Source organism: Halichoerus grypus, chromosome 1, assembly GCF_964656455.1.
Source record: "Halichoerus grypus chromosome 1, mHalGry1.hap1.1, whole genome shotgun sequence".
Taxonomy (NCBI): domain Eukaryota; kingdom Metazoa; phylum Chordata; class Mammalia; order Carnivora; family Phocidae; genus Halichoerus; species Halichoerus grypus.
This window is the reverse complement of record NC_135712.1, coordinates 201,369,107-201,391,555: the sequence shown is the minus strand read 5'-3', so window position 1 is coordinate 201,391,555 and position 22,449 is coordinate 201,369,107. Positions and strand designations below refer to the sequence as shown.

General features: G+C 47.5%; 1 protein-coding gene across 1 annotated transcript; it reads right to left on the bottom strand.

Moving 5' to 3' along the window:
- Positions 1-10,046: 10,046 nt before the first annotated feature.
- On the bottom strand, positions 10,047-22,185 carry LZTFL1 (leucine zipper transcription factor like 1). Its single transcript, XM_036107626.2, has 10 exons — positions 22,026-22,185; positions 19,822-19,946; positions 17,756-17,950; positions 17,339-17,399; positions 16,137-16,208; positions 14,864-14,929; positions 14,700-14,777; positions 12,426-12,602; positions 11,593-11,696; positions 10,047-10,513 (listed from the first exon to the last, which is right to left on the bottom strand). Exons 1-10 carry the CDS (start codon positions 22,026-22,028, stop codon positions 10,495-10,497), a joined length of 900 nt encoding a protein of 299 aa, XP_035963519.1. The 5' UTR covers positions 22,029-22,185; the 3' UTR covers positions 10,047-10,494.
- Positions 22,186-22,449: the final 264 nt, after the last annotated feature.

The following is a 22,449-nucleotide window of genomic DNA, read 5'->3' as shown; positions in this document are numbered from 1 at the left end:
TCTCTCCTCCCGTTACTTTCACCTGCACCAACCTATCACCTCCCAGCCCCCAGTCTAAGGAAACTGTCTGGTCAAGGTCACCAGTGACCCCACATGGCTCAGTCGAAGGCCAGTCCTCAGTGTCCCTTCCTCACCCCCCCCCATACCCCCCTGCTGTTTGCTCCTTCCTGCAGCCCCTCCCTGTCTCCTCTGCTGAGTCTTCCTCTTCTCCCTGCTCTCGTGATATCTTACAGCACCCCTGCTTCTCACCCACACTCACCTCTTTGGTGCGTCTTCCTCTCTCATGGTTAAAGCCATCTACACCGCTGTCTCTCCAGCCCAGACGTCTAGCCTTGTCTGTCTGCCGTCTCTCCAGCGTCCTCGCTGGGATGTCTGCGAGGCACAGACAGACTTCCTGACCTTCACCTCCCGGGACCTGCTCCTCATCTCTGCTGACCCAAGTGTCACCGAGCCGTTAGTTGCTCAGGCCGGACCCTCTGGAGTCATTCCGGGCGCCCCTCTCTCAGACCCCACTTCCAGTCTGCCCCGATGTCCTGTTTGTTTCACCCTCAACACAGACCCGGGGTCAGACTCTCCTCCGTAGCTGGCAGGCGTGTCAGCGGGCGGCGTGGAAAAGTCTCACGGCCACCACTGGTGTGCGCCACGGGCCGGCAGCGGCGCTCGTGCGCGCACGGATCCCACGGAAGTCCCGCGCAGCGTGTCGCAGCCCCGCCCCGCAACTCCGGCGAATGTCCAGCGGCGGTGAGACGGTCAGGAAGCCGTGGAAAGTTCCCGCGAACAGACGCGAGGCCGGAGGAGGAGGAGGACGGACTGCAGTGGGACATGAACCGCATGCACAGGGCTGAAAGATGCTGCACACGGGATACGCGGTGTGACTCCATGTGTGTCAAGTTCAAGGACAGCCTCGAGGAGCCTCAGGTGCCCGGAGGCGGTAGAGTGGTTGTCTCTGGGCAGAGACGGGGCCGCCTCGGAGCTGCACTGGCGGCCTCTAGGGGCAGATGACGGGCGAGTCTTCATCTGGGTGCTAAACAAAGTACTTCCCTTGTGGAAGTGCTGTGAGCTGTACATCTAGGATCTGCACGCTTTGCTGTTAAGTTTTCCTTCGGTTCAGAGCACCCAGACTCAACCACTCTTCCCACCTGCACGGCTCCTCCCTTGATGCAAGCCCCGGGCTCCCAGCTGGGGGACTCCTGAGCTGCCCCCACTCCCAGTCTTGCCCAAGGAGGTCTGCTCTCAACACAGTCAACAGAGTGGTCGGGTTTTATCATCCCAAGGCTCACCTCCGCAAACGGTTCCTTCTGAGTAAAATCTGGATTCTTCCCAGTCAGCCCCACGGCCGGCAGGATCCAGCCCCGGGGCTCCTTGCCGCCTTCCCACATGCCCGGCCACTCCCTTCCGAGTCCCCGGGGGCCGACTCCTCAAGGGGGCCTGTTCTGCCCGGCCTACCGACCTTGCACTCAGCACCCTCAGCTCTCCTGTTCCTTCTCATTCTACACTACTCTTGTTACTTTATTCCAGTACCTTCTTCCTCCAACACACTGCACGGTTTGAATGGTAGCCCCCCAAAAATGTCCACCCAGAACCTATGGGTGTGACCTCACTTGGAAAAGGGACTTTGCAGATGCAATTAAGTTAAGGGTCTTGAGATGAGAGCATCCTGGTTAGGGAAAGCACTAACTCCAATCCAAGTGTCCATAGAAGAGAAGAGAAGAGAAGACACACAGAAGGCCACTGAGTCTGAGGTAATTTGCTCCAGCAACTCTAGGAAGCTCATGTATATACCATTTCATTGATTTATTATTATTATTTTCTGTGTCTCTCACTGTGCGCTCCATGAGGGCACAAATGACTATTTTGTTCGTGATGCATTTCAAATACCAGGGCCTGCCGCCTACTAGGCACTCAAGCCTGAAAAGGAACTGATTTACTGATTTCAGCGGGGTCAGTCCTGGCTGAAGTATTCTAAGACTTAGCCGAATAAACGAGTGGTGACACATGGCGCCCTGGGGGGCCGCCCAGCGCCAACAGACTGGATGCTGCCCACAGCGATGAGGATGAAGCTCAAGTGCATTTTGCTGAGCGGAAGGAGCCAGACATAAAAGACAGCATTCTGTATGATACCAGCTGAGCGCTCCCGAGAGAAAGCTGGTCCGTGTGGCCCCGAGCCCAGGGCACAGGAGGGTCACTGTACAGGAGAACGAGCTCCTTTTTGGGGGGTGGTGAAAATGGTCCCTCCTCGTTGTGGACACTCGGTCGGGCATCCGCATCTGAGCAAACTCATAAAACCGGATCCCTCATATGGGTGCAGGTTATCGTATGTAAATTACATCTCGAAAAGATGATATCATCAGGTGGTTTGTTTGTCTAGAATAATGTAATAATTGTCTAAAGCAAATCCCCACTGTGGATCCTGGAGGTGTGAAGATGCGATTTTAGAGTCCAAGACTATGTGGCAAGAATGTACAAGGAAGCAGAAAAGGTAAAACCGAAGGGACAGAGAACAGACGGGGCTGACTATTTGGATGCACCTGCAAGACGGCGCTGTCGGCAGAGTCCGCGTCTCCGACCCGCAGCTCCTGCTAGGACCTGCTGCTTAGGCCTCTGGAACCCGCCAGCAACCTCAGCCGGGCGAGGAGCCCTTGACTGAGTTAACAGGACAGCTGTCCTGGGGGACACTGGGGATTGCCTGTTACCCCCGCCTACCTCCCTCGGGCTTCTCCCCATCTCTTTATTCTCTCCCTCAGGATGGGCTTGATTCTGATAGCAGATCATGGATTTTAGTTACCAAGTGGGACAGGCACTGGTTCAAGGATTCGAAGGTTTAGTTGAATGTGAAGCAGTGATTCATTCAGAAGTACTGTTGGTGGCTTTCAAATAACAGCTGTTTTACAAGGAAGGGAAATTCCAGACCAAACTCTAACATGAATATTGATGCAAAACCCCCAAATAGTATGTCAACTAATAGGAACCAGCAAGATATTAAAGGATAGTGCATCCTGACTGTTGCAGGTGGGGCCCCTTGGGAAGCAGACCCTGACAGAGAGATTGGTGTGCAGGACCCCAGCTGGGGGGGGTCCTTGGGAAGGGGAAGGAAGCAGGGCTGGGCAGTCCCCATGGAAAGGGTCTCGACCCTGTGGGAGTCTTGAAGGGGGCAAGAGGGCCTGGCTTTTATACCTCTGCATTGACCCTTGTCAGATGCTGTCACCCTGTGGGGCTCGTAAAATTGGCCAAGGAGATTCTCCTTAGCTGGGCAGTTTGCAAAGGACAGGCAGCTGAGGACCAGCTGCCAGCGACATTCCCATAGCTGGGGCCCCAGTCCTTTATCCTGAAGGGATTACCAAGCACACAGCTGCAGCCAAGGCAGGACTGAGTCAGATGGTGAAGAGACAAGGAGCCACTTTTAGATTCTGGCAGTTTATTACCTCCATCCACAATGAAAGGAAGAGAGCCAGGCGAGGGTGCCGGCTCCCTGGGTCCTTCTCCCACATGCCAGAAGGGGCAGGATGGCTGCCACAAGAGCTGGGGGTCACCGCGTTGCTGAGGGGCCAGGTCTAGACCGCATGGAAGCAGTTCATATTGTCTATCCTGAGCTCATCAGAACCCTCCCAGGGGAGGTGGGCAGCTCGTGGGAGGTGGCTTTGGACTAGTTCCTCACAAGCCTCCCACCCCCTCCCCCTCGTCAACTGGGAGAATTGCAAGACCGCCTGCCAGGACTCAGATTAGCTGTGGTTCAACCCTTGCCTGCGTGGCCGGCATGCCAGACTGTCACGGTGACCGAGTGGATTGGTTTCAGGACACTGAGGATAGTTGAACATCAGAAACTTAAGTGTTGTATTTTGCAACATTAACAGAAAAAGATGAGAAAAAGTATATCATCTTGACATCTGGCAAAATTCAGTACCCATTTTATAATCTTTATAAATGCTCTTAGCTAACTGGGAATAGAAAAGAACATCCTTAATCTAATACAGAATACTGTAAACATTTTTTTTTTTTTTTGTGGGGGAGGAGCAGAGGGAGAGGGAGAGAGAGAGAGAATCTTAGGCAGGCTCTATGCCCAGCATGGAGCCTGATGTGGGGCTTGATCTCCCAACTCTGAGATCGTGATCTGAGCCGAAATCAAGAGCTGGACACTTAGCCAACTGAGCCACCGAGGCGCCCCTTGTAAACATTATTCTTATTCATGAAGTATTTAAAATTTTACCCCAGAGACTGGGAATGAGGCAAGGCTGTCCTCTATTACCTTCTATTCAACATTGTACTAGAGGTCTTGGCCAATGCAATAAGGCAAGAGAAATAAATAAGACATAATATCCCACTTATCCAGAATTATTTACCTGCAAACTGCAACTATTTGAAATAAAGCTGATAACCTGGCAGGTTAATGTTCTCTTATAAAGCACCTAAAAATGTCTTGGAACTGCCAAGGTGCCACAAAGTCTATGCACTTCACCCATAGAAGAGGAGTCCCTTAAGCCCTCACTCTGGGGATATAAATAATTCTAATAAGCTTCTCTTTTTATTTTCCAAGCCCATACCACTTAGAAACAGAGACTGGCACACTGGTCAAAATCAGTGTGAGCTACCAGCCTGATAGGAAAGGACATCAGTGGATGTGGGTAAACCCTAAGAAAAGATGCAATAGTTCAAAAAACATGGTGCTTGGGCCACCTGGGTGGCTCAGTTGGTTGAGTGTCCAGCTCTTTGTTTTGGCTCAGGTCGTGAGCCCATGGGTCATGGGATCAAGCCCTGCATGGGCTTCGCATTCGCCAGGGAGTCAGCTTGAAGGTTCTCTCCCTCTGTCCCTCCCCTTGCTTGTGCACTATTTCTCTTTCTCTCTCTCTCTCAAATAAACAAATCTTTAAAAAAAAAACAAACCACGGTGCTTGTAAACCACTTATTTTTGGGGCAAACAGCACTCCACACCTCAGTTGCCCGAGGTCACTGGACAGTCACTGATACTTATAACACTGACTTCCAGTCATCAGGAAAAGAGAAAATTATGTTTGTGACTCACCACTTAAAAGGACGGGAATTATGTTCTGTATGAAAGATTTTTCTAGTGGCCGGGTTTTCAAAAATTTTGGTCATTGGTATGGGGAAATTTTGGTATTAGAAAACGAACTTAGTATCTCATTTTGAACAATCTACCCAAGGTTTTCATGGGCTAAGCAGTGCTTGTGCAGGACATAGAGGTGCAGTTTCACAAACACTAGGACTGAGCTTCTATAATGGGCCCTCATACTTGAGTCCCTGAGGGGAGGTCTGGCCTGAGTGCTCGCTCAGTCCAGGGATATTCTTTTCCTCAGAGCCGCTACTATGGAAAGGCAGCTGTGGTCTGGCCACGTGAGCGCACTGCGCTGGAAGGCTGAGCAGGGTTTGTGACTTCTCCTCTGAGTTCACCCTTTGAGAAGTATTGACAGCGTGTATAGAACATCCACTGCGTTTAGCTTCTGTCTTCTCTGTTCATCGTGGGACCACGTGCTATCAATGCCCCACACATCCCACTTATCCTCGCCTGGAGGTGGCCCGCAGAAGGTTCTTTGTGTCTCTTCACCCAAGGGCCTTTCTTGAACATTGGAGCATGCTCAACCCAGGCACAAGAAGAGCTGGGAGTTAACATCCCAGGAGCAAGGCTCAGCCTGATAAACAAGGAGCTGGTGGATGACGCCCTGGCCTCCTCGCTCCAGAGTGGGATGGGGCTTGGTGGTCCACAGTGGTCACCTGCGCATGAACACGCCCTTTCTCGGCTTGCTTCCCTTTCCTGCCTTACACCCCCATGCCCTCACTGTGCTTCCTGGGGTCCCCTCCCAAGTGAACTACTTCAACCAAAACCCTTGTCTCAGGACCTGCTTTTAGTGGAGCCCAACTACTGGACTTGGATGCCAGCCAGACGACAACAGGATCCCACTCCTGATGTGGAGTGCGGAGGTGACAGACGCCGGCGTGCTGCTGGGCCAGCTACTGAACTCCAGCCTGGGAACGACCGCGGTGATGAAGAGAGCAGCAGGCTCTGGTCAACCAGCTGTCACCACAGGAGACGCTGTGACAATCCGAATGCCCCAGGCACACTGAAGAGACCCACATCTCCTCTATGCAGACGACAGGATGTGCTGAGAATCAGGCCAGGATGGGATCTCGAGGGCCATGCTCACCAAGTGGACTGAGTTCTCAGGCCTGGTAAGTCCCCGTGGCTCAAGCCAGGCTCTGATTAGGAAGGGCGGGGACTCTGAGATGTGAGATGGGCATCTGGGCAGATGCCCTCAAGAGCCTTGATACCCCAGACCCCCCCTGAATGCTTGGGTCTAGTAAGTGGCTCATGCCCGGGCTAGAGAGCAGCCTCCCCTCACCTGGAAATCACATGAAGGCCTCTCTTGACAGAGAAGACTGGCCAGAGAACCTCTGTCCTCCCCACACTCTGCCCCCACTTGCACTCGTTTCTCCTAAATCAGACAACGGGGATGAGTACCAGCATGGCCCGTGGCAAGAGATACTGTCCTGCTTGGAAAGGAAGGGAATTATTCCCCGCGAGAGCTGAGGAAGCTGGCTCGCGTGGGCCAGCAGGGGCTAGAAGAGCGTGCGTGGGCGCCCAGCGGGTGACAGAATAGAAGCTGGCGAAGGAGAGTTTCCTGAGACGTGGGTTCTCCTCTGTGACTTGGGATTTGGCGCCTTGGCAAGGGCACTCGAAGCCAGTCCTACCACACTGCTGCAATGCCTCCCGGGAGGTTGGAGGCCAAGACGCAGTGAGGATGGGGCCAGGGGGCTCAGAGGGAGGGCCTGCTGGAGTGGGCACCAGACGGGAGAGCCCGCCGGCGGGCAGACAGCTCTCCCCTTGGCACTCCCCCCGCCAGAACAAGGAGGGAGGTGATGCGTGCTGGCGAGCAGCTCGCTGGGGGCTGTCCTCTGTGGGCCCCGGCGCAAAGTAGGGCTGCTGCACAACCCGGGTCCCTGGGACTTCCGATTCTCCAACGGACAGGATTCCAGACATGAGTCTGTGGGCAGCACGTGGCCCCTCCTCTGCCAGGCAGTGAGGGGCCGTCCACCTCATTTCTGGTACACCGTCCCCACCTCACGTCCTACTGTTACTTTGAAAAGTTTATGAAGGATTTTCAAATTCCAATTTTGCTTTATCTAATATCAGTGGTTTTTTAATCTGTAAAATACTCCAACTTTTTTTTCTGTGTGGTATTAAAAATTGTTGTTTAAATAGTATTATCTAGGGGCTTCTGGGTGGCTCAGTTGGTTAAGCGTCTGCCTTTGGCTCAGGTCATGATCTTGGGGTCCTGGGATCAAGCCCAGATCGGGCTCCCTGCTCAGCAGGGAGTCTGTTTCTTCCTCGCCCTCTGACCCTCCCCTCAGCTCGTGCTCTCTCTCTCAAATAAATAAAATCTTTTAAAAAATAGTATTGTCTAAATACTATTTTGTCTTTTATTTTTATTTATTTCCTATTTTTTAAAAGATTTTATTTATTTATTTGACAGAGAGATACACAGCGAGATCAGGAACACAAGTGGTGGGGGGGGTGGGAGAGAGAGAAGCAGGCTTCCCGCCGAGCAGGAAGCCCGATGCGGGGCTCGATCCCAGGACCCCGGGATCATGACCTGAGCGGAAGGCAGACGCTTAACGACTGAGCCACAGGTGCCCCTTGTCTTTTATTTTTAAAAGACTTGCTTACAAGAGAGGAATCAGGTCTCGAACTTCTAATGGCAAAGCTTTAGAATATAATAAGCATTTACACATAAGCCAAGGAAATCATTAATGCCAAATGTGTGTGATCCACTCTATCTAACAGCACCTAGCATTTAAAAATATAAGCATCTCCATGGACTGTTTCATTCATCGAATGGAAATAACAAATAGCAGAGGTCTTATGAAACAGAATTACACATTCAATTGAATGTAGAGCAATATCTTCCTAATAGTCTTATAAGACGCAAGTGGATGATCATTAGACAGTTAACAGAGACTCAGAACATACCACATAGTGAGGAAAAAATGAATGCTTAAATGGGTAAGTCCCCGTGGCTCAAGCCAGGCTCTGATTAGGAAGGGCGGGGACTCTGAGATGTGAGATGGGCATCTGGGCAGATGCCCTCAAGAGCCTTGATACCCCAGACCCCCCCTGAATGCTTGGGTCTAGTAAGTGGCTCATGCCCGGGCTCATGCCTGCTAAGTTATGGCTCATGCCTGCTAAGTTATGACTCAGACCTTTGGTTGACAAAAGTAAGTATAAAGGGTTTTTATGACTCAGACCTTTGGTTGACAAAAGTAAGTATAAAAGGTTTTTAAATTAATAATAAAAACCTTTATACTTACTTTTGTCAACCAAAGGTCTGAGTCATAACTTAGCAGGAGCCTTGAATTTTTAAGTTAAACCAAAGCTGCATCATGACAGCCAGGAATATACCGTGTAGACGGCTTAGCACACGGGAAGGTTAAGCAAGGCTTGAGCCAATGCTCTTAGGAACCCAAAATATATAGACCAGAAAGGCTTGCTTTCTCAGTCAAGTGAGATAAATCTTAAAACTAGGTAAATATGCAAAAACTAAACATTTAGAACTTCATTTTGCTAAAGGCATGAGTTAAACATACACACACACACACACACACACACACACACACCCACTGAGCAGGGAGCCCGACACTGGGCAAAAGCAGAGCACAAGGTATTTAGATGTGACAGAATCATCACGTTGATTTATGTCAAAGAATGTCGTATGTATCTTCACGTGGGGCACAGTTAGGTTTTAAGGTTTCAGAAATACTTTTGAATTTATTATCGGACTGGAACACACTATACAGAATATTTCAAAGTTGCTACCAAAAAACAAGTTGAAATTTTACTTAGCAATATAGGTTTCTCAACACCTCTTCCTCCCCCGTGGGCATCACATTCAGAAAGATGCAGGGAAGGAATGATTAAATGGTCTCTGACGGATCTACTAGCATGTTCTGTTTCTCAATTACATAGAATGTCCTGGTCCTTAAGTAATGGGATAGATTTTTGGAGAGACTATCAATTTGGGGCTAAAGAACTATGTGGGTAAAAGTTCTAGAAGGAAGAGAGATTGATGAGTGACCTGAACGGTGAGGGGGAGGTGGGGAAAGAATATGCAATAAATGCTGGCCTGTTGGATTTCCTCCCTTCTCTAATCCATTCATCTTTTTAAGACTGCCTTCTGTGTCCTCTTCAGGGGAGGTTGTTTATCTTACCCTTTATCATTTCTTCCTTTGATATTTTAACATAAAGCCTCCAAGAAAAATAGCAAATTCAAGGCTAATATTAAAAGCTTGAATAAAAATAATGAGCCTTATCATCTGATCAGTAAACTCTTCTTAGTGAATAAAATCTTCATTTGTCCAAGTGGGATGGCCTCTCAGCAGACAGCACTCACTTAGAGTGTGACACTCGGCTTCTGGAAATGCGAACAATTACTTTCTAAATAACGTGAGAAAAGTCAGTCCTTTCTTTCTGACGCATTGCTGCTTTGTGGACCTTATTTTATTTACCTTTATGGCAAATCGTTGCATTACATGACTGTGGAGACTGAGGCCTCATTTCTAATGATTTATCCAAAATCACTCAAGAAAAAAGCAGAACCAATGGAAATATAATCAGAACCCCTTGAAAATGCAGTTACTGTAGATGCATACAAATAAACTATGATCAAAGTTGAATCTTGGGTGGGTCTGGTAACTGATTTTATGTTGAATATAAGTCATTTTAAAAGTATAATTTAAGAGAATATTCTGGAAAACTGAAGTATAAAGATTATATTTATTCTGGGTCCAGATACTTTCTCAACTGTAGAAGTACAGGATGGATCTGACTTCTCCATCAGTGATCCAGATTCATGGTAAGTCGGGTTGCAAAAAATGTCTGCACGTCCTCTGATAATTACAGCATTTAGCTAGAGAGACGGAAGTTAATCGAATCCTCGTGTTTCTATTAATTTTCCTTATAATTGATAAAAATGCTACCTATAAAAGTTGGTAGGCACATTTTCAATGCATTCATATTTTATAATGAAATAGAGAAAATGAACTTGATTTTGAAAAATAAGGTTTATTTGTAATAACTATCTTTAATAACTCTGTTTTTATTTTTACCCCAGGGAATGCACAAGAACAGACGATGCTAGCTTTAACATTTACTGAAACAGTATACTCTTTATACTAATGCAAAAGGCTAAGACTCTTCTTCCCACTCTAAACGTCTCTTCTTTACTAATAGAGAATTCTCACTGCATCGGAACTAAGACTCAGGCGCGCTCAGAGGAGTCTGGGACGACTGGCCAGAGTCGGTCAGTAGGTTCCCCTCTTCTCAATTAGGTAACTGAAACAGTAAGTCTCGTTCTAAATATTAGAAGCAAAGTCTATATATTAGAAAAATAAAGAGAGGGAATGTAACAGACTGCTTCAAAATACATGCCTGAGGTGCGAAACAGCTTGTACTTCCACGTGGTGGCAGCTTCCAGAAGAAATCTTCGGGATTTAATCTTCAGGTTCGTACCTGGAAAGAGAGAAGAATTCCGTTAAGACCACAAATAACATCATGATACTTTCTGTTGCTGTCGCTGTTACCCAGGGAGTTCACCTGCCAGCTCTCCAGTGACTACCCCAGTAATGCAGAATCACTACTGGGGTGGAAGTCAACGACAGTCACGGCACTATGAGGGGGCTCCCCCAACAGGGGGACAAAGGACCAAGGACCAGCGAAGCGTGAGGATACCTTCGGACTCCAACTCTCTGGATCTGGCATTTAGACCCATGACAGCTTAGGACAGCAGAAACTCTGTATAATTATCCGGGTTGTCGGATGGACACAAAGTGCTGATAGGACCACGTGAGGACAAGGTTAACAAAGCCCCCTCTCTACAGACGAACTGGATCTGGGATTTACTTCCTCGCTCTGTTCCCCTGGAGCCCTGATAAAGGTAAAATGGTGGCTGAGTTTCCAGACCAAACCGTGGAGGACAGAAATGAGCCCGAGGAGCAGAGCACACGTGGGCCGGGAGGCCTGGGGGCTGAGCCGTGACTACTGGTGGGCCCACCGCAGACTCCCCGCGCTGTACCCTGAGTTCGGGTAACGGCACCGGCCCTCCTGCTCCCGGGGCAGCACGCGGTTAGAGACCCGGTCCTCCGATGGCGCCCATCTGCAGGGACCACATTCTCTACCACCTAAATTGTCACTGAGGGAGGGCACAGGATGACCAGGTCTTAGGCTCCTGAGGACACTCCTGAGGAGAAAGGCCCAAGGGTGCCCTGTTAGCTTGCTGGGTTTCCTTTCTGCTATCCTGCTTAAAGGAATCCATTGCCAAGGGTAGTCTAGTGTAGCTGTGTGTGTGTGTGTCTCTCTCTCTCTCTCTCTCTCTAAAGTCCTGGCTGAACCTACACTGAAGCCCTTGCAGACAGTATGGACAAGACCCAGCCAAAGCCCCTCTGCTCTCCTCAGACGCAGCCTTCTGGACTAAATGACAGCAAGCACCCCCTGGCCTGACCTCTCTGGACACAAACTGAGATTTAGTGAAGAACACATATCAATCGGCGGTGAGACAAATCCAAGAGCCGCACAGGATCAGCCAGGCTTACTTGGCCAGTCTTCTCCTCAGGTCTTTGATTTGGTCATTCTTCCTGGTGAGAATCTCTTTCATGTTTCGGTAAGCTGCTGTTTGTTGGAATTTCTTCTCTAATTCCTGCACAGTGAAAAATATCAGTCTGTTACTACGAAACAGTGAAGAAGTAACACATCTCATAAACATGTATATTTTTGCTCTAATTTTACTAATACTCCATTTATATTATTTTCTAATTTCTTTTTAAAATTTACTTATATAAAATTAAGGCTATGCAAATTTTAAAAATACATTCCTTCAAAGGAGAAGTCCAGAAAACAGTAATATTGTCAGCATGTAACTAAGTACAACGAGAAATCTGTTTGAAATAGTAAACTAATTCTCAGGTGAAATAAGCATGACTTTCCCCCAAATCCCAAAGTGGTACCAGTATTCTAGGAAGAGGATTTTTTTGTTCAGTTACATTTTAGCTCCCGTATGCTTAAGAGTCTAATCCCTAAACTGAAGAACATGGTTCTCTACGTATTTCATAGAAATTAAGAACAAGGGATAGAATCCTTTAAAGAGAAGTCACCTTCCCTGTGGGGCTGTGGGAGGGATGGGCAACATGGGGGGGGCAGGGCAGCTCACGTAAGCTATCCGTGGAGGAGTCTTTGACCATTCCATAGGAAGGAGTGGTGACTTTTTATTACCATAGATATCTTAGTGCCAAAGACAGAAGGATCTCAATGCCCAGAAATGATAAATTTCTAACGTGTATTGGCCAATACACTGAGGAAAAGGAAAATCTGCGGCTGGCCCCCAATGTGTTCCTCAGTGACCCTTGTTCCTCACACAGACAAATCTGACCTTTTCAGCCATGCTCAGCTGCTCCTGAACCCTGAGTAGGTCATGCTTGGCTGTCGCCAGATTCTCTTCCAGGGACTTCTGGTTTTCTGTCTTGTCATTAAGTGTCTTCTGAAACTCACTCTTCAAAGCAGCAACTGTGTTTTCCAAGTCATTCAAGTCTTGGGCTTTTATAAAATCCTATGAAAGATACATGCACTGACATAATTTCACGTTGACATCCTAACTGGTGACTGTTTTACAACAGTGATTCAGCATCATGACATGAAAGCAAATGTTGTGCGTGTGCATGTTGCCCCCACCGCACCTCCCCACCCCCGCCAGCCCGAGTAAGCTCCCGCTCCTAGAGGGTCGCCGGCGCGCCCAGCTCACCCTCAGTCCCCGTGCCCCGTGTCCTGCACATGGCAACGCTCAGTAGTCACTCATCTCCAGATATGTAAAATATCATTTATGAATTGCTGGAATTCCAAAGAGGAACAGGAGAGAGGTGAGATCCTAAATCTGACAAGGTTGTGTGTCCCTGGGTAGGGATGGCAAACAAGTTCCGTTCTTGAAAAGTCAGGTTAAAAAAAAACAACCCTGGTGAAGACTTTTGAATGATACAGATGGAAAAATAGTAAACCTAACAGAGTTTATATCAAAAATTTAATAGACATATGTCTTAATCATTATTTACATTAAGATATGAGAGCCTAATCAATGCTTACTGATTATATGGCTTGCTAAATTTATAAGATTTTACGGGTTTTTTTTTTTTGTATAAATGCGATATGCACGTTCGCACACTGTGTTGGCATGATAAAAGCAGCTGGATCTTGTTTTTGACTGGATACATTTGTAATAGAAAAAAGTTGTACTACTCAACAGGAAAATGGTCTATATATTTGCTAAATATAAAGATAAAGCAGTACTACCAACAAAATTCCTCACTCATTTTTGAAATCTAGTCTTTTGAAAAGATTTTACTTCATTGCAGCTAGTGAAAGCACGTACACCTTTTGCTTTTGCCAAAATCTGAAAAGTAAAATTGGAACAAAGTCCAAAATGGCTTTTAAAACAAATTCATCAGGGGCGCCTGGGTGGCTCAGTCGTTAAGCGTCTGCCTTCAGCTCAGGTCATGATCCCGGGGTCCTGGGATCGAGCCCCACGTCGGGCTCCCTGCTCTGCGGGAAGCCTGCTTCTCCCTCTCCCACTCCCCCAGCTTGTGTTCCCTCTCTTGCTGTGTCTCTCTTTGTCAAATAAACAAATAAAATCTTAAAAAAAAAGTGTAACAATAGAAGTCTAACGAAGTAAGTCTGGGGACTGTTTAGCAGACATGAGAAAAGCCAGGGCCGCCCTGCAAATCCGCTCACATGGTCTGGCTGACAGGAAGTCTGTTCCAGCATCTGGCGCCGACGGGAAGGCCCCAGGACACAGAACTGAGCACATGAGAACGTCCCGCAGCGGGAGCGGTACTCGGTGGCCCGCTCAGACAGGCCTGGAGAGCCAGGCATTTCAGCGCATCGTACCGAGTACCACCAGATGCAGGTGGATGTGAGGATGCAGACCCCGTAAATTCATTCTATCTTGTCATACTTACCGAAGGCCGACTTAACTAATAATAAGTTCTGTATAATAAAACGAATACACATCCAATGAACTAAAAATTCCTCCTTTCTTCCTTTCCCCTCATTGTAATGGGAATGTCAAGGTAAAAGGGAGAAGAACTTAAAAAAAAATAAACTTCAGAATATCTGTGTGCTAGTGGGCTCTGGGGACGTGGGAAGCCTGTGAGCTGTGTACCTGCCCCAGTGACGTCCCCCACCCCAGCCTTTCCTGGACAGGGGTGTCCCGAGGCAGGACAATAGTGGCGTCCCTCTCAGGGAGTGGCAGGGGTGGGTCAAAATGAACAGTAACTAAGACGACTTCTTAAAGTAGCTCCATGCCCTTGTGGAGCCCAACACGGAGCCCAATGCAGGGTTCGAACTCAAGACCCTGAGGTCAAGACCTGAGCGAGATCAAGAGTCAGATGCCCAACCAACTGAACCACCCAGGCGCCCCAACACTTAAGTTTATACCTTTATTCTATTTGAAAAAGGTGAAAAAGACAGCTGAAACTTATTCTGCCTTTTTTTAAAAATTAAAGTATAATTAACATGCAATGCCCTATCATTTTCAGGTGTCCATCACAGAGACTCAGTATTTCTGTGCCATACAAAGGGATCCCCATGATACTGCAGTTACCCATGGTCACAAAATTATTACAGTATTATCGACTATATTCAAAACTTCTCTCACCTTTTGATTTCCTTGGTCGAGCTGTAAATCCTGCAGTGCTCTTTCTAGCTTTGACTTCTCATCTAATGCATGGGTTGCCTATAAGCAGATTTAAGCAAAACACATTCAGTATTCAGTCTGTAGGCAACGCTTTCAATAATTTTGTCAAAGTATTTCTCAGTTACCTGCATTTCAATGGTCTTCAGCCTTGACTTCAATTTCTCGTTCTCTTCTTGAAGTCTGGAAATTTCCTTTGTGAGTAAATTCAAGGTTTATTATTTTAGCTACGGTATTTTTAATACTTAAAAGTGTTGCCCTTAAAAATTTAATTGCAAAATTAAAGTTAAATCATAGAACAGCTTGAGTACCTGTGTGCCCTGGTTGCTGGCGCTATCCTTGTCCCGCCCAGCCCACTGGCCTCCACACCTGTGAGTCTCCTGTGGCTCTAAGCCTCTTTCCCAGTCTCTCAGGCTCCCTTCGGGCCTCTGGCCTCAGCCCTCCCGTGCCCCCTCTCACCTAGCTGATCCTGCCACTCTTGGGTCTTGTCCCGGCTGACACAGCACACCACCTGTACTTATCCTAAAACCTGGTCTCTATCAGTGCCATGCTGTATGACCACGCCTCTAGATGCTTCTGTCTGAGCTGAGGACACGGGCCTTTGCTCCAAGCAGCTCCATCATGAGAGTCAGCTGTGAGCCCAGTCCTCTTCCTCCCTGCGCTCCAACACACACATCAGCCCAGTCAGAGAGCACAGCACTCCGTGCCAAATCACGCCAGCCTTCCTTCTGCCTCTCACTGCTGCCCATGCCATTGCCCTGTCTGCCATGCCCCCTTTCTTCCCTCTGACAACTTCATCTGTCTTTAGCCTTCAGCCCAGCTCAGGGACCACCTTCCCCCAAAGTCTGTCCTCAACCGCTCGCACCCAGGTGGAACTATGTTTTCTCGGCCACCTGGGCACACGCAGATTAGCATTCTCCCGTTTCCAGAAGATTAATTCTCCCCTCTCAATGAGATTATAAGGTTTTTGAGGACAAAAGACTAAGTATTACATTGCTTTTTATCTACTAACATCTAGCACAATGTTGAGAATACAGAAGTCGTGAAAAATATTTGTATATTGGTAGTTAATTTTTATAAACCTCCTAATAAAAAACCCCATCATTGCTATTGTAGATCATGAACTTCAAATGTCCATCAATAAACACTGTCCAAAATGCCATACCCTTCATGTCACCATGAAAAGATGCAGTTAAGAGTTGCTTCAGACTTTCTGGAAGGTGAGTGCCCTCTTCTGGCCCACGGGAACCATGAAGTAGACCAACTACAATTGACTAATTACCCTCAGTGGACCAAAGCCTGAATCCGCTGCCTCCTACCTCAGGTTTTCCGCCCTCCAGCTGTGCAGGCCAAGAGAGGGCTGAGTCAGAGGGTCTGCCTGTCTCGTCACGAGGACATTACCTTGTTCAGGAGTTCCGTGGTTCCACCTTCGTTAAGTGGAGCAAGTTTTGGCTTCATGGTATCTATGATGGGCTGATACAAAAGAAAGAAACCAAACCAAAATCACCGCAGAAGAAACCACATGTAATCACTCAACACCTGCACTTTCTAAGTGGAAAACACTGTAAAATCATATCCACGGGGATGCCAGCTCCACGGGGTGGGGGTTTTTGTAGGTTTGGTTCTCTGCTACGCCCCAGTGACGAGGACAGTGCCTGGCCCGTGGTGCCCCAAACAGATTAGAGACGCAAGTGACCCCATCCTCCCCATATCCTTTTAAATAAATTCAGATGGAAGGGAAAGGAGGGAGGAAAGGCAGGAGGGAAGGTGCCTGAAGCCAGAGCAGATACAGATGCCGGCCTCTAGGGACAGGAATTTTAACACGTGGGGGCTGAAAGAGACTTCCGCATGAACCCGAGTCGGGGAAAACGGTCCTAGTGCGGCTACACCACGGGCGAGGAGTGACTGGGCGCAGATACTCTGGCATTAGCAATACGTGTTAAAAATGGGGGAATGCATGCCCTCTGACCCGGAAATGTCTTAGCCAGAAATACATTCCAAAGGAATAACTGGGAAATTGTTTTGTATGTGTATGTTCGTGAACTCTTTTCAGCACCATTTTTCTCGCCCGGACACCAGGGAGCATTTGCGGTGCATCTGCACGATGCCGTATTACGTGGTCACTGCAAATAAAGAGAATGATTGAAAAGAGAAGCAGGTCACTAGTCACTGCGAGGACTGTCTCCATTTGACAGATGAGGCAAACAAGGCTCGGCTTTCTCAGGCAACCCGCTCAAGGTCATGCAGCGGGAGAGACAGGGCCAGGATGGACAGCCGTGCTGAGCATCATCTGGGTGAAGAGTTTATATGGCAGGGAATGGGATGGATTGCGGGGATTCTGTGTGTGTGTGTGTGTGTGTGTGAGAGAGAGAGAGAGAGAGAGAGCACGTACGAGTGAGCGAGAGGAAACAGAAGCAGTTTTTCATGGTTCCTTTTAAAGAGTTTCTTTTTTTGCCTGAAAATATGAGGCAATCTTTGAAGTCTGCTCTTGAATTGAATGCTCTTCCTTGATGGTTTTCACTTTAACCTCTGAATGCTCTGGGCAACTTGAGGATTTTAAACACCGGCTATTAAGATACGGACTTAGAATGACTAAAAATTACCTTTTTATTTGAAGATGTAAACTCTGCTTTTTCAAATTCTGCAACTTGTTCTAATAATTCTCTTGAAGATAAAAACAAATACGAAAAAAAAATGTTCGTTTAGATCTGGACCACACCCACAGAATACAATCACTGGTACCGATCTACTACAACATGGCAGGGAGGACAGTGCAAGTCACCATATCCAAAATGATACTTAGTTACTAATGGCCCGGAACCCAAACCACATGGACCAAACTGGAATATTCCAGTATCCTGCACCTAAGAGATCACTCGGTGACCAGACGCGTTGCTGCAGCTCTCCCCAGACTTTCTCACCCCCCAGTCTTAAGAAAAGAAGTGGCAAAGGCATTCGCTAACTTTTGAGATCATGCCTGGGCCTCTCTTGTCCTAACTGCAGGTACGAACGTTGAGTACCTGTTTTCAAGTTCAGAGATATCGGTCTGTAGCTTGAGGTACCACTTCTCGGCCTGTGAGAAAAGCTGCCGCAGAAGCAGCACGTTGGTGTGGGCCGTGTTGATGAGCTCAGACTCCACTTCGCTGTAGACCACAGCCTGCAGCCCACTCAGGACCTCAGAGACCTCGTCTACGGTGAAGGTCTCCTCCACCAACCTGAAAAACAACCACAGGCCCAGCCTTCAGGAGAAACAACCCAAACCATTTAAGAAATACAACAAAACTCAGAAACCCACATTCACGTCATCTGAAGCGTTCAAGGGTTATAGTGAAAATCTCTCTGGGAACTATCTTCTTTCTTAATAAAACATACTAAAAATAATTTAAGCTCAGTTCATTTTTTTCTAAGCCCGGGTAATTTTTGAGGTCTACTAAAATGATCACACAGTGGGTGCGCACATCCTCTAACACAAGGTATGTGCTCACAAACAGTCCCCCAAACATTTACTTTTCTTCTTTAGTTTTTCAGTTAAAAAAATTTTTTTACTTTAATCTCCACTAAAATTAGTCTTATCACATTTAGTAGTTTCAAAAGTCACCTGGAAGGTGTTATTTCTCCTTTCTTTCTATTATTTGTTTAGCATTTCAATAATTGTATGAACTATTCACATGAGAGTAAATGACTATAAGAAAATCAATGGTCATTATATGTTGCTTCTCTTAGCATTGAGGCCCAAATGAAAAAGAAACTGACTTATCTTAGTTAAAGCTCCTCTGACAAAGACAATTACCATATGATTTCACTCATGTGTGGAATTTAAGAAACAAAACAGAGGATCATAGGGAAAGAGAGGAAAAAATAAAACAAGATGGAATCAGAGACAGAGACAAACCATAAGAGACTCTTAACTGTAGGAAACAAACAAGGTTGCTGGGGGGCGGGGGAAGGGGTAACTGGGTGATGGGCATCAAGGAAGGCTCGAAATGTAATGAGCATTGGGTGTCATATGCAACTGATGAATCACTGACCTCTACCTCTGAAACTAGTAATACAATATGTTAACTGAATTTAAAAAAATAAAGCTCCTCTGAGCACTGACCATTCATCATCATCATCAGTAGCATTAAACCCACTCTCCCACAGAAAATGTTTGGGTCGGGAGGGAACTTCAGAGCCATCTTCTTCAATCCCCTCACTTTACAGATGGGAATGCAGGTTCAGAGGGTGGAGGTGGTGTGCCCCTGGTCCCGCAGGGGAGTGACTCAGCCCCACAATCATTTTCAGCAATCTCAGCAACATGCCCAATAGCTGAATCCCGAGCATCTGTGCAGGGCTCCTACTTTCAAGGGCAGTTTGACAGTAAAACGGCCCCTCCCCTCCCCTCTACAGCTGACGATGTCTGCTCCCGGGTGCCATGCATGGCTTTATGGCACTCGGTGCTCACGTGGAGGCCTTGTGCATTTCCACCTCACCTGACATTTAACTGTGTCAGAGGCTGACCCCCAAGTAATCTGATGTCTCTTTATTGCTTAGTCCTTTTCTTTCTTTGGTTCCCCTATTTTTCTCTAGATCAGTATGCATTTTCTACGGACTTTATTCCAGGACTGGTTCAACGAAACCAGTTATCATCCACTAACAATTTCTGCTCGTTATGGTTTTTCATGGTTTTCTGCTGTTTTTCCCCCTTCTAATTCTTCACTGTGAACTATGTAGGGGTTTTCTTGCTAATTGTCATGCCTTATGGCTCTAATCCTTTAATTAATAACTCAGGTAATTGAAGTTCTGGGATCTTTAATACAGCAAGCCAATCCTTAACCTACATGCGTTTCACTACTTCCTGATGGCTCTTCTGAAACTTTGCAATCTCATAATTATCATATGTGTATGTTTGGTAATAGATTCCTCCCACCACAATCCAATTTCTTGAATTTCACATATCCACAAGGCGTGGTGTAGCTACTCTCAGTGAATAACTGATCACGATAATCCCAGCAACGGTTTGTATGGCCTCTCCTACAGCGTCCCCACTATGGCTCCCAGAAAGGATCCATGTTTCCCCCCGGCTTTCCTTAGAGCCCTCTGATACCTGCTCTCCTTGAGGTCTTGGAAGCAGGAATCTACAGTTTTGAGTCTCAGGCCTCTTTTTGAACGAGCAAAACGCATGTAATTGATAACTTCATTTTGATGGTGCTCATTTAGGCCCAACTCTGCCTAAAAGAGAGAGACGCAATCGTTAGTCTTGAAGATCTGACGAAGGAACCAACAATGAAAATATATAAGATATCCAGGTGTAGCGATTGCTAGATGTCCACCAAATTCTGTTCTTCCCTTCCTCCTGGGTAAAAGGCTGCCCAACTAGATGATACTTCCCAGCCCCACCTGCAACCAGGTGTGGCCACATGACTACTGCTCAGTAATGGATGTGAGCAGAAGAGACATGGGCCATCTCCAAAGCCTGAGCCTTATGATGTGGGCATGTCTTTGTCACACCTATTTCTCTGGAGGGGCTGGGTGGACAGCAGGATGAAAGGGACCTGTATCCCTGACTGATTTTGTGGAGCAGCGCTGACCTACAGACCTCAGACGAGTAGTGAGATGGCTGTTAAGTGAGAGAAATATACTTCTGTATTCTTTAAGCCACTGGTTTTTTGGATATCTCCTACACCAACTTAACCTTACCTTAGCTCATACAGCTTTAAAAAATGAATTTGGTTTTGAAATAGTAATTAATTGGGTCTTTATTTTAAACCAGATGAGAGCTTGACAACTATGAGCTAGAGATCAATGAAGTTCTTTTTCATTTTATAGTATGCTGAAAAGAAAAGGACATCATACAATTGAACATCTAATGCAGAGACTAAATGAGTCAGGAATGATCTTTATTTTAAGAATAATGATCTATCATATATCATAGCCTTCCTATGGGAGACTAAGGTTTAACTTCCAAGCCTCTTTTTCAGGCTTGTCACTATCGACACACAGGGCTGGGATGCCTCCAACACCAAGGGCCAACAATCAGCCATGATCTCCTTCCGCTCCCAAGTCGCTCGCGGTGGCTTTTCTGCATCCACACACCTTCTCTCTGCAGTCTCGATTTCCTTAGGACATACGTCTCTAAAGGCTAGGACCTTGCCCATCTGGTTCCCTGAGGTACCCCCATCCCCAGCACAGTGCATCTCAAGCAACAGACATGTGCCGACAAATGAACTTCAAGGCGTTCCTCCTTTCGAAGGTCACTTCATCAGGCCTTAATCGGTTCTCTTTCAAATTCCTGGAGAACTTGATTAACCAAGTATTCTCCCCTCTCAACATTCTACAGGTTTCTTCTTCCTTCAGACTATAGGGAAGACTATATACATAAACCTTATTCATGCTTAAGCCCCCCCCCAAAAAAACCTCAAACCTGAGAATCCCTCTAGCTACCCTTGCATTTCTCCACACCCTTTCTACCCTTGCTATCCCCATGCTATCCCCTAGTCCTTAAACCCATACCTACTCAAATTGCTTTTGTAAAGCTCACCAGCAGCTTTTCTTTATTATTATGATCACCTGGGAGCTTTTATTCATTTGTAAATTTTTTGTTTTACATTTGAGTACAGCTGACCCACAATGTTACATTTATTTCACTGCTGATGTATTTCAGTGGCCCATTTCAATGGTGCCCCTGAAACTCTGGTTTCAGCCCTTTTTCTGAACACTGTGCACTGTTCTAAGTAGGGCTGCTATTTAAGCGGACATTCTATATCCGCTGGAAAGATGAATGGATATGTTTTAGCATACGGGACAGCTGGTCTTTTCTGAACAGGTCAAAATAAAAGAAGGATCACCCAAGTTTCTTGGGCTGTAAAGTGGATGGTGTGGACTCTTAAAGTCGCTCTCACATCCGAAAGCCGGATTCCATCATGTTCTCCCTCCACAACTCGTTATAATACATAACTTTTCATGCTGCGAAAGGGTGTGTGTAAAAAAAAACACAAACTTGGGGAATTTTAGCAACAGAATGAAAAATCCTGCCCTGCGCCTTCTGCAGGCGGCCGTTCCCTCCAGCTCCCTCCACCAGCCACCTTCAAGGTGAGACTTGGGCCGGCCGGCCCAGACGGGAGCGAGGAATGTCACGACGCCGGGGACAGAGGCTGCTACTACGCCGGAGGGGCTGCGGCCGAGGTTAACGGAATTTTGGGGGCCGGCCGGGAGGCCCAGGAGCGGGCTTAGCCCGGCTGCAGCCACGCCCTCCCTCGGCCCCATCTCGGCATCTCTTCCGCGCGCTGTGGCTCCCGGCCGGCTACTCACCATGGCGGCGGCGGCAGTCGCAGCCCAGAGGAGCGGGAGAGGCCAGGCCGAGCCCCGCCAAGCTGGGGTCGCCGAGGGTGGTTGGGCCGCAGAAGATGCGGAGGCAGGGCAACTTGTTTAGAAGCCTCCGGTTGCTAATGGGAACGGAGGCACGTGACCCGAAGTGATGCACTTTTATTGGTCCTCAAAATCACGCGACAGGAAGTGCAGTGTAACCGGCTGACCGCCGCATGCGCACTGCTTCCAGGGCCGGAAGTCCCCCCTATCCACGCCACGCCGACTTTGTGAGCAGGCCAGTGTTGCCAATGGTAACGGGAGGGGAGAGGCCGCCTGGACCCTCACGTTCAGAGGCGCTCTGGAGGATTGGAGTCAGGGTTGCCCGGAAGGGCTGTCCCTCCCTTCCCGGGCTGGGTGACGACGCCGG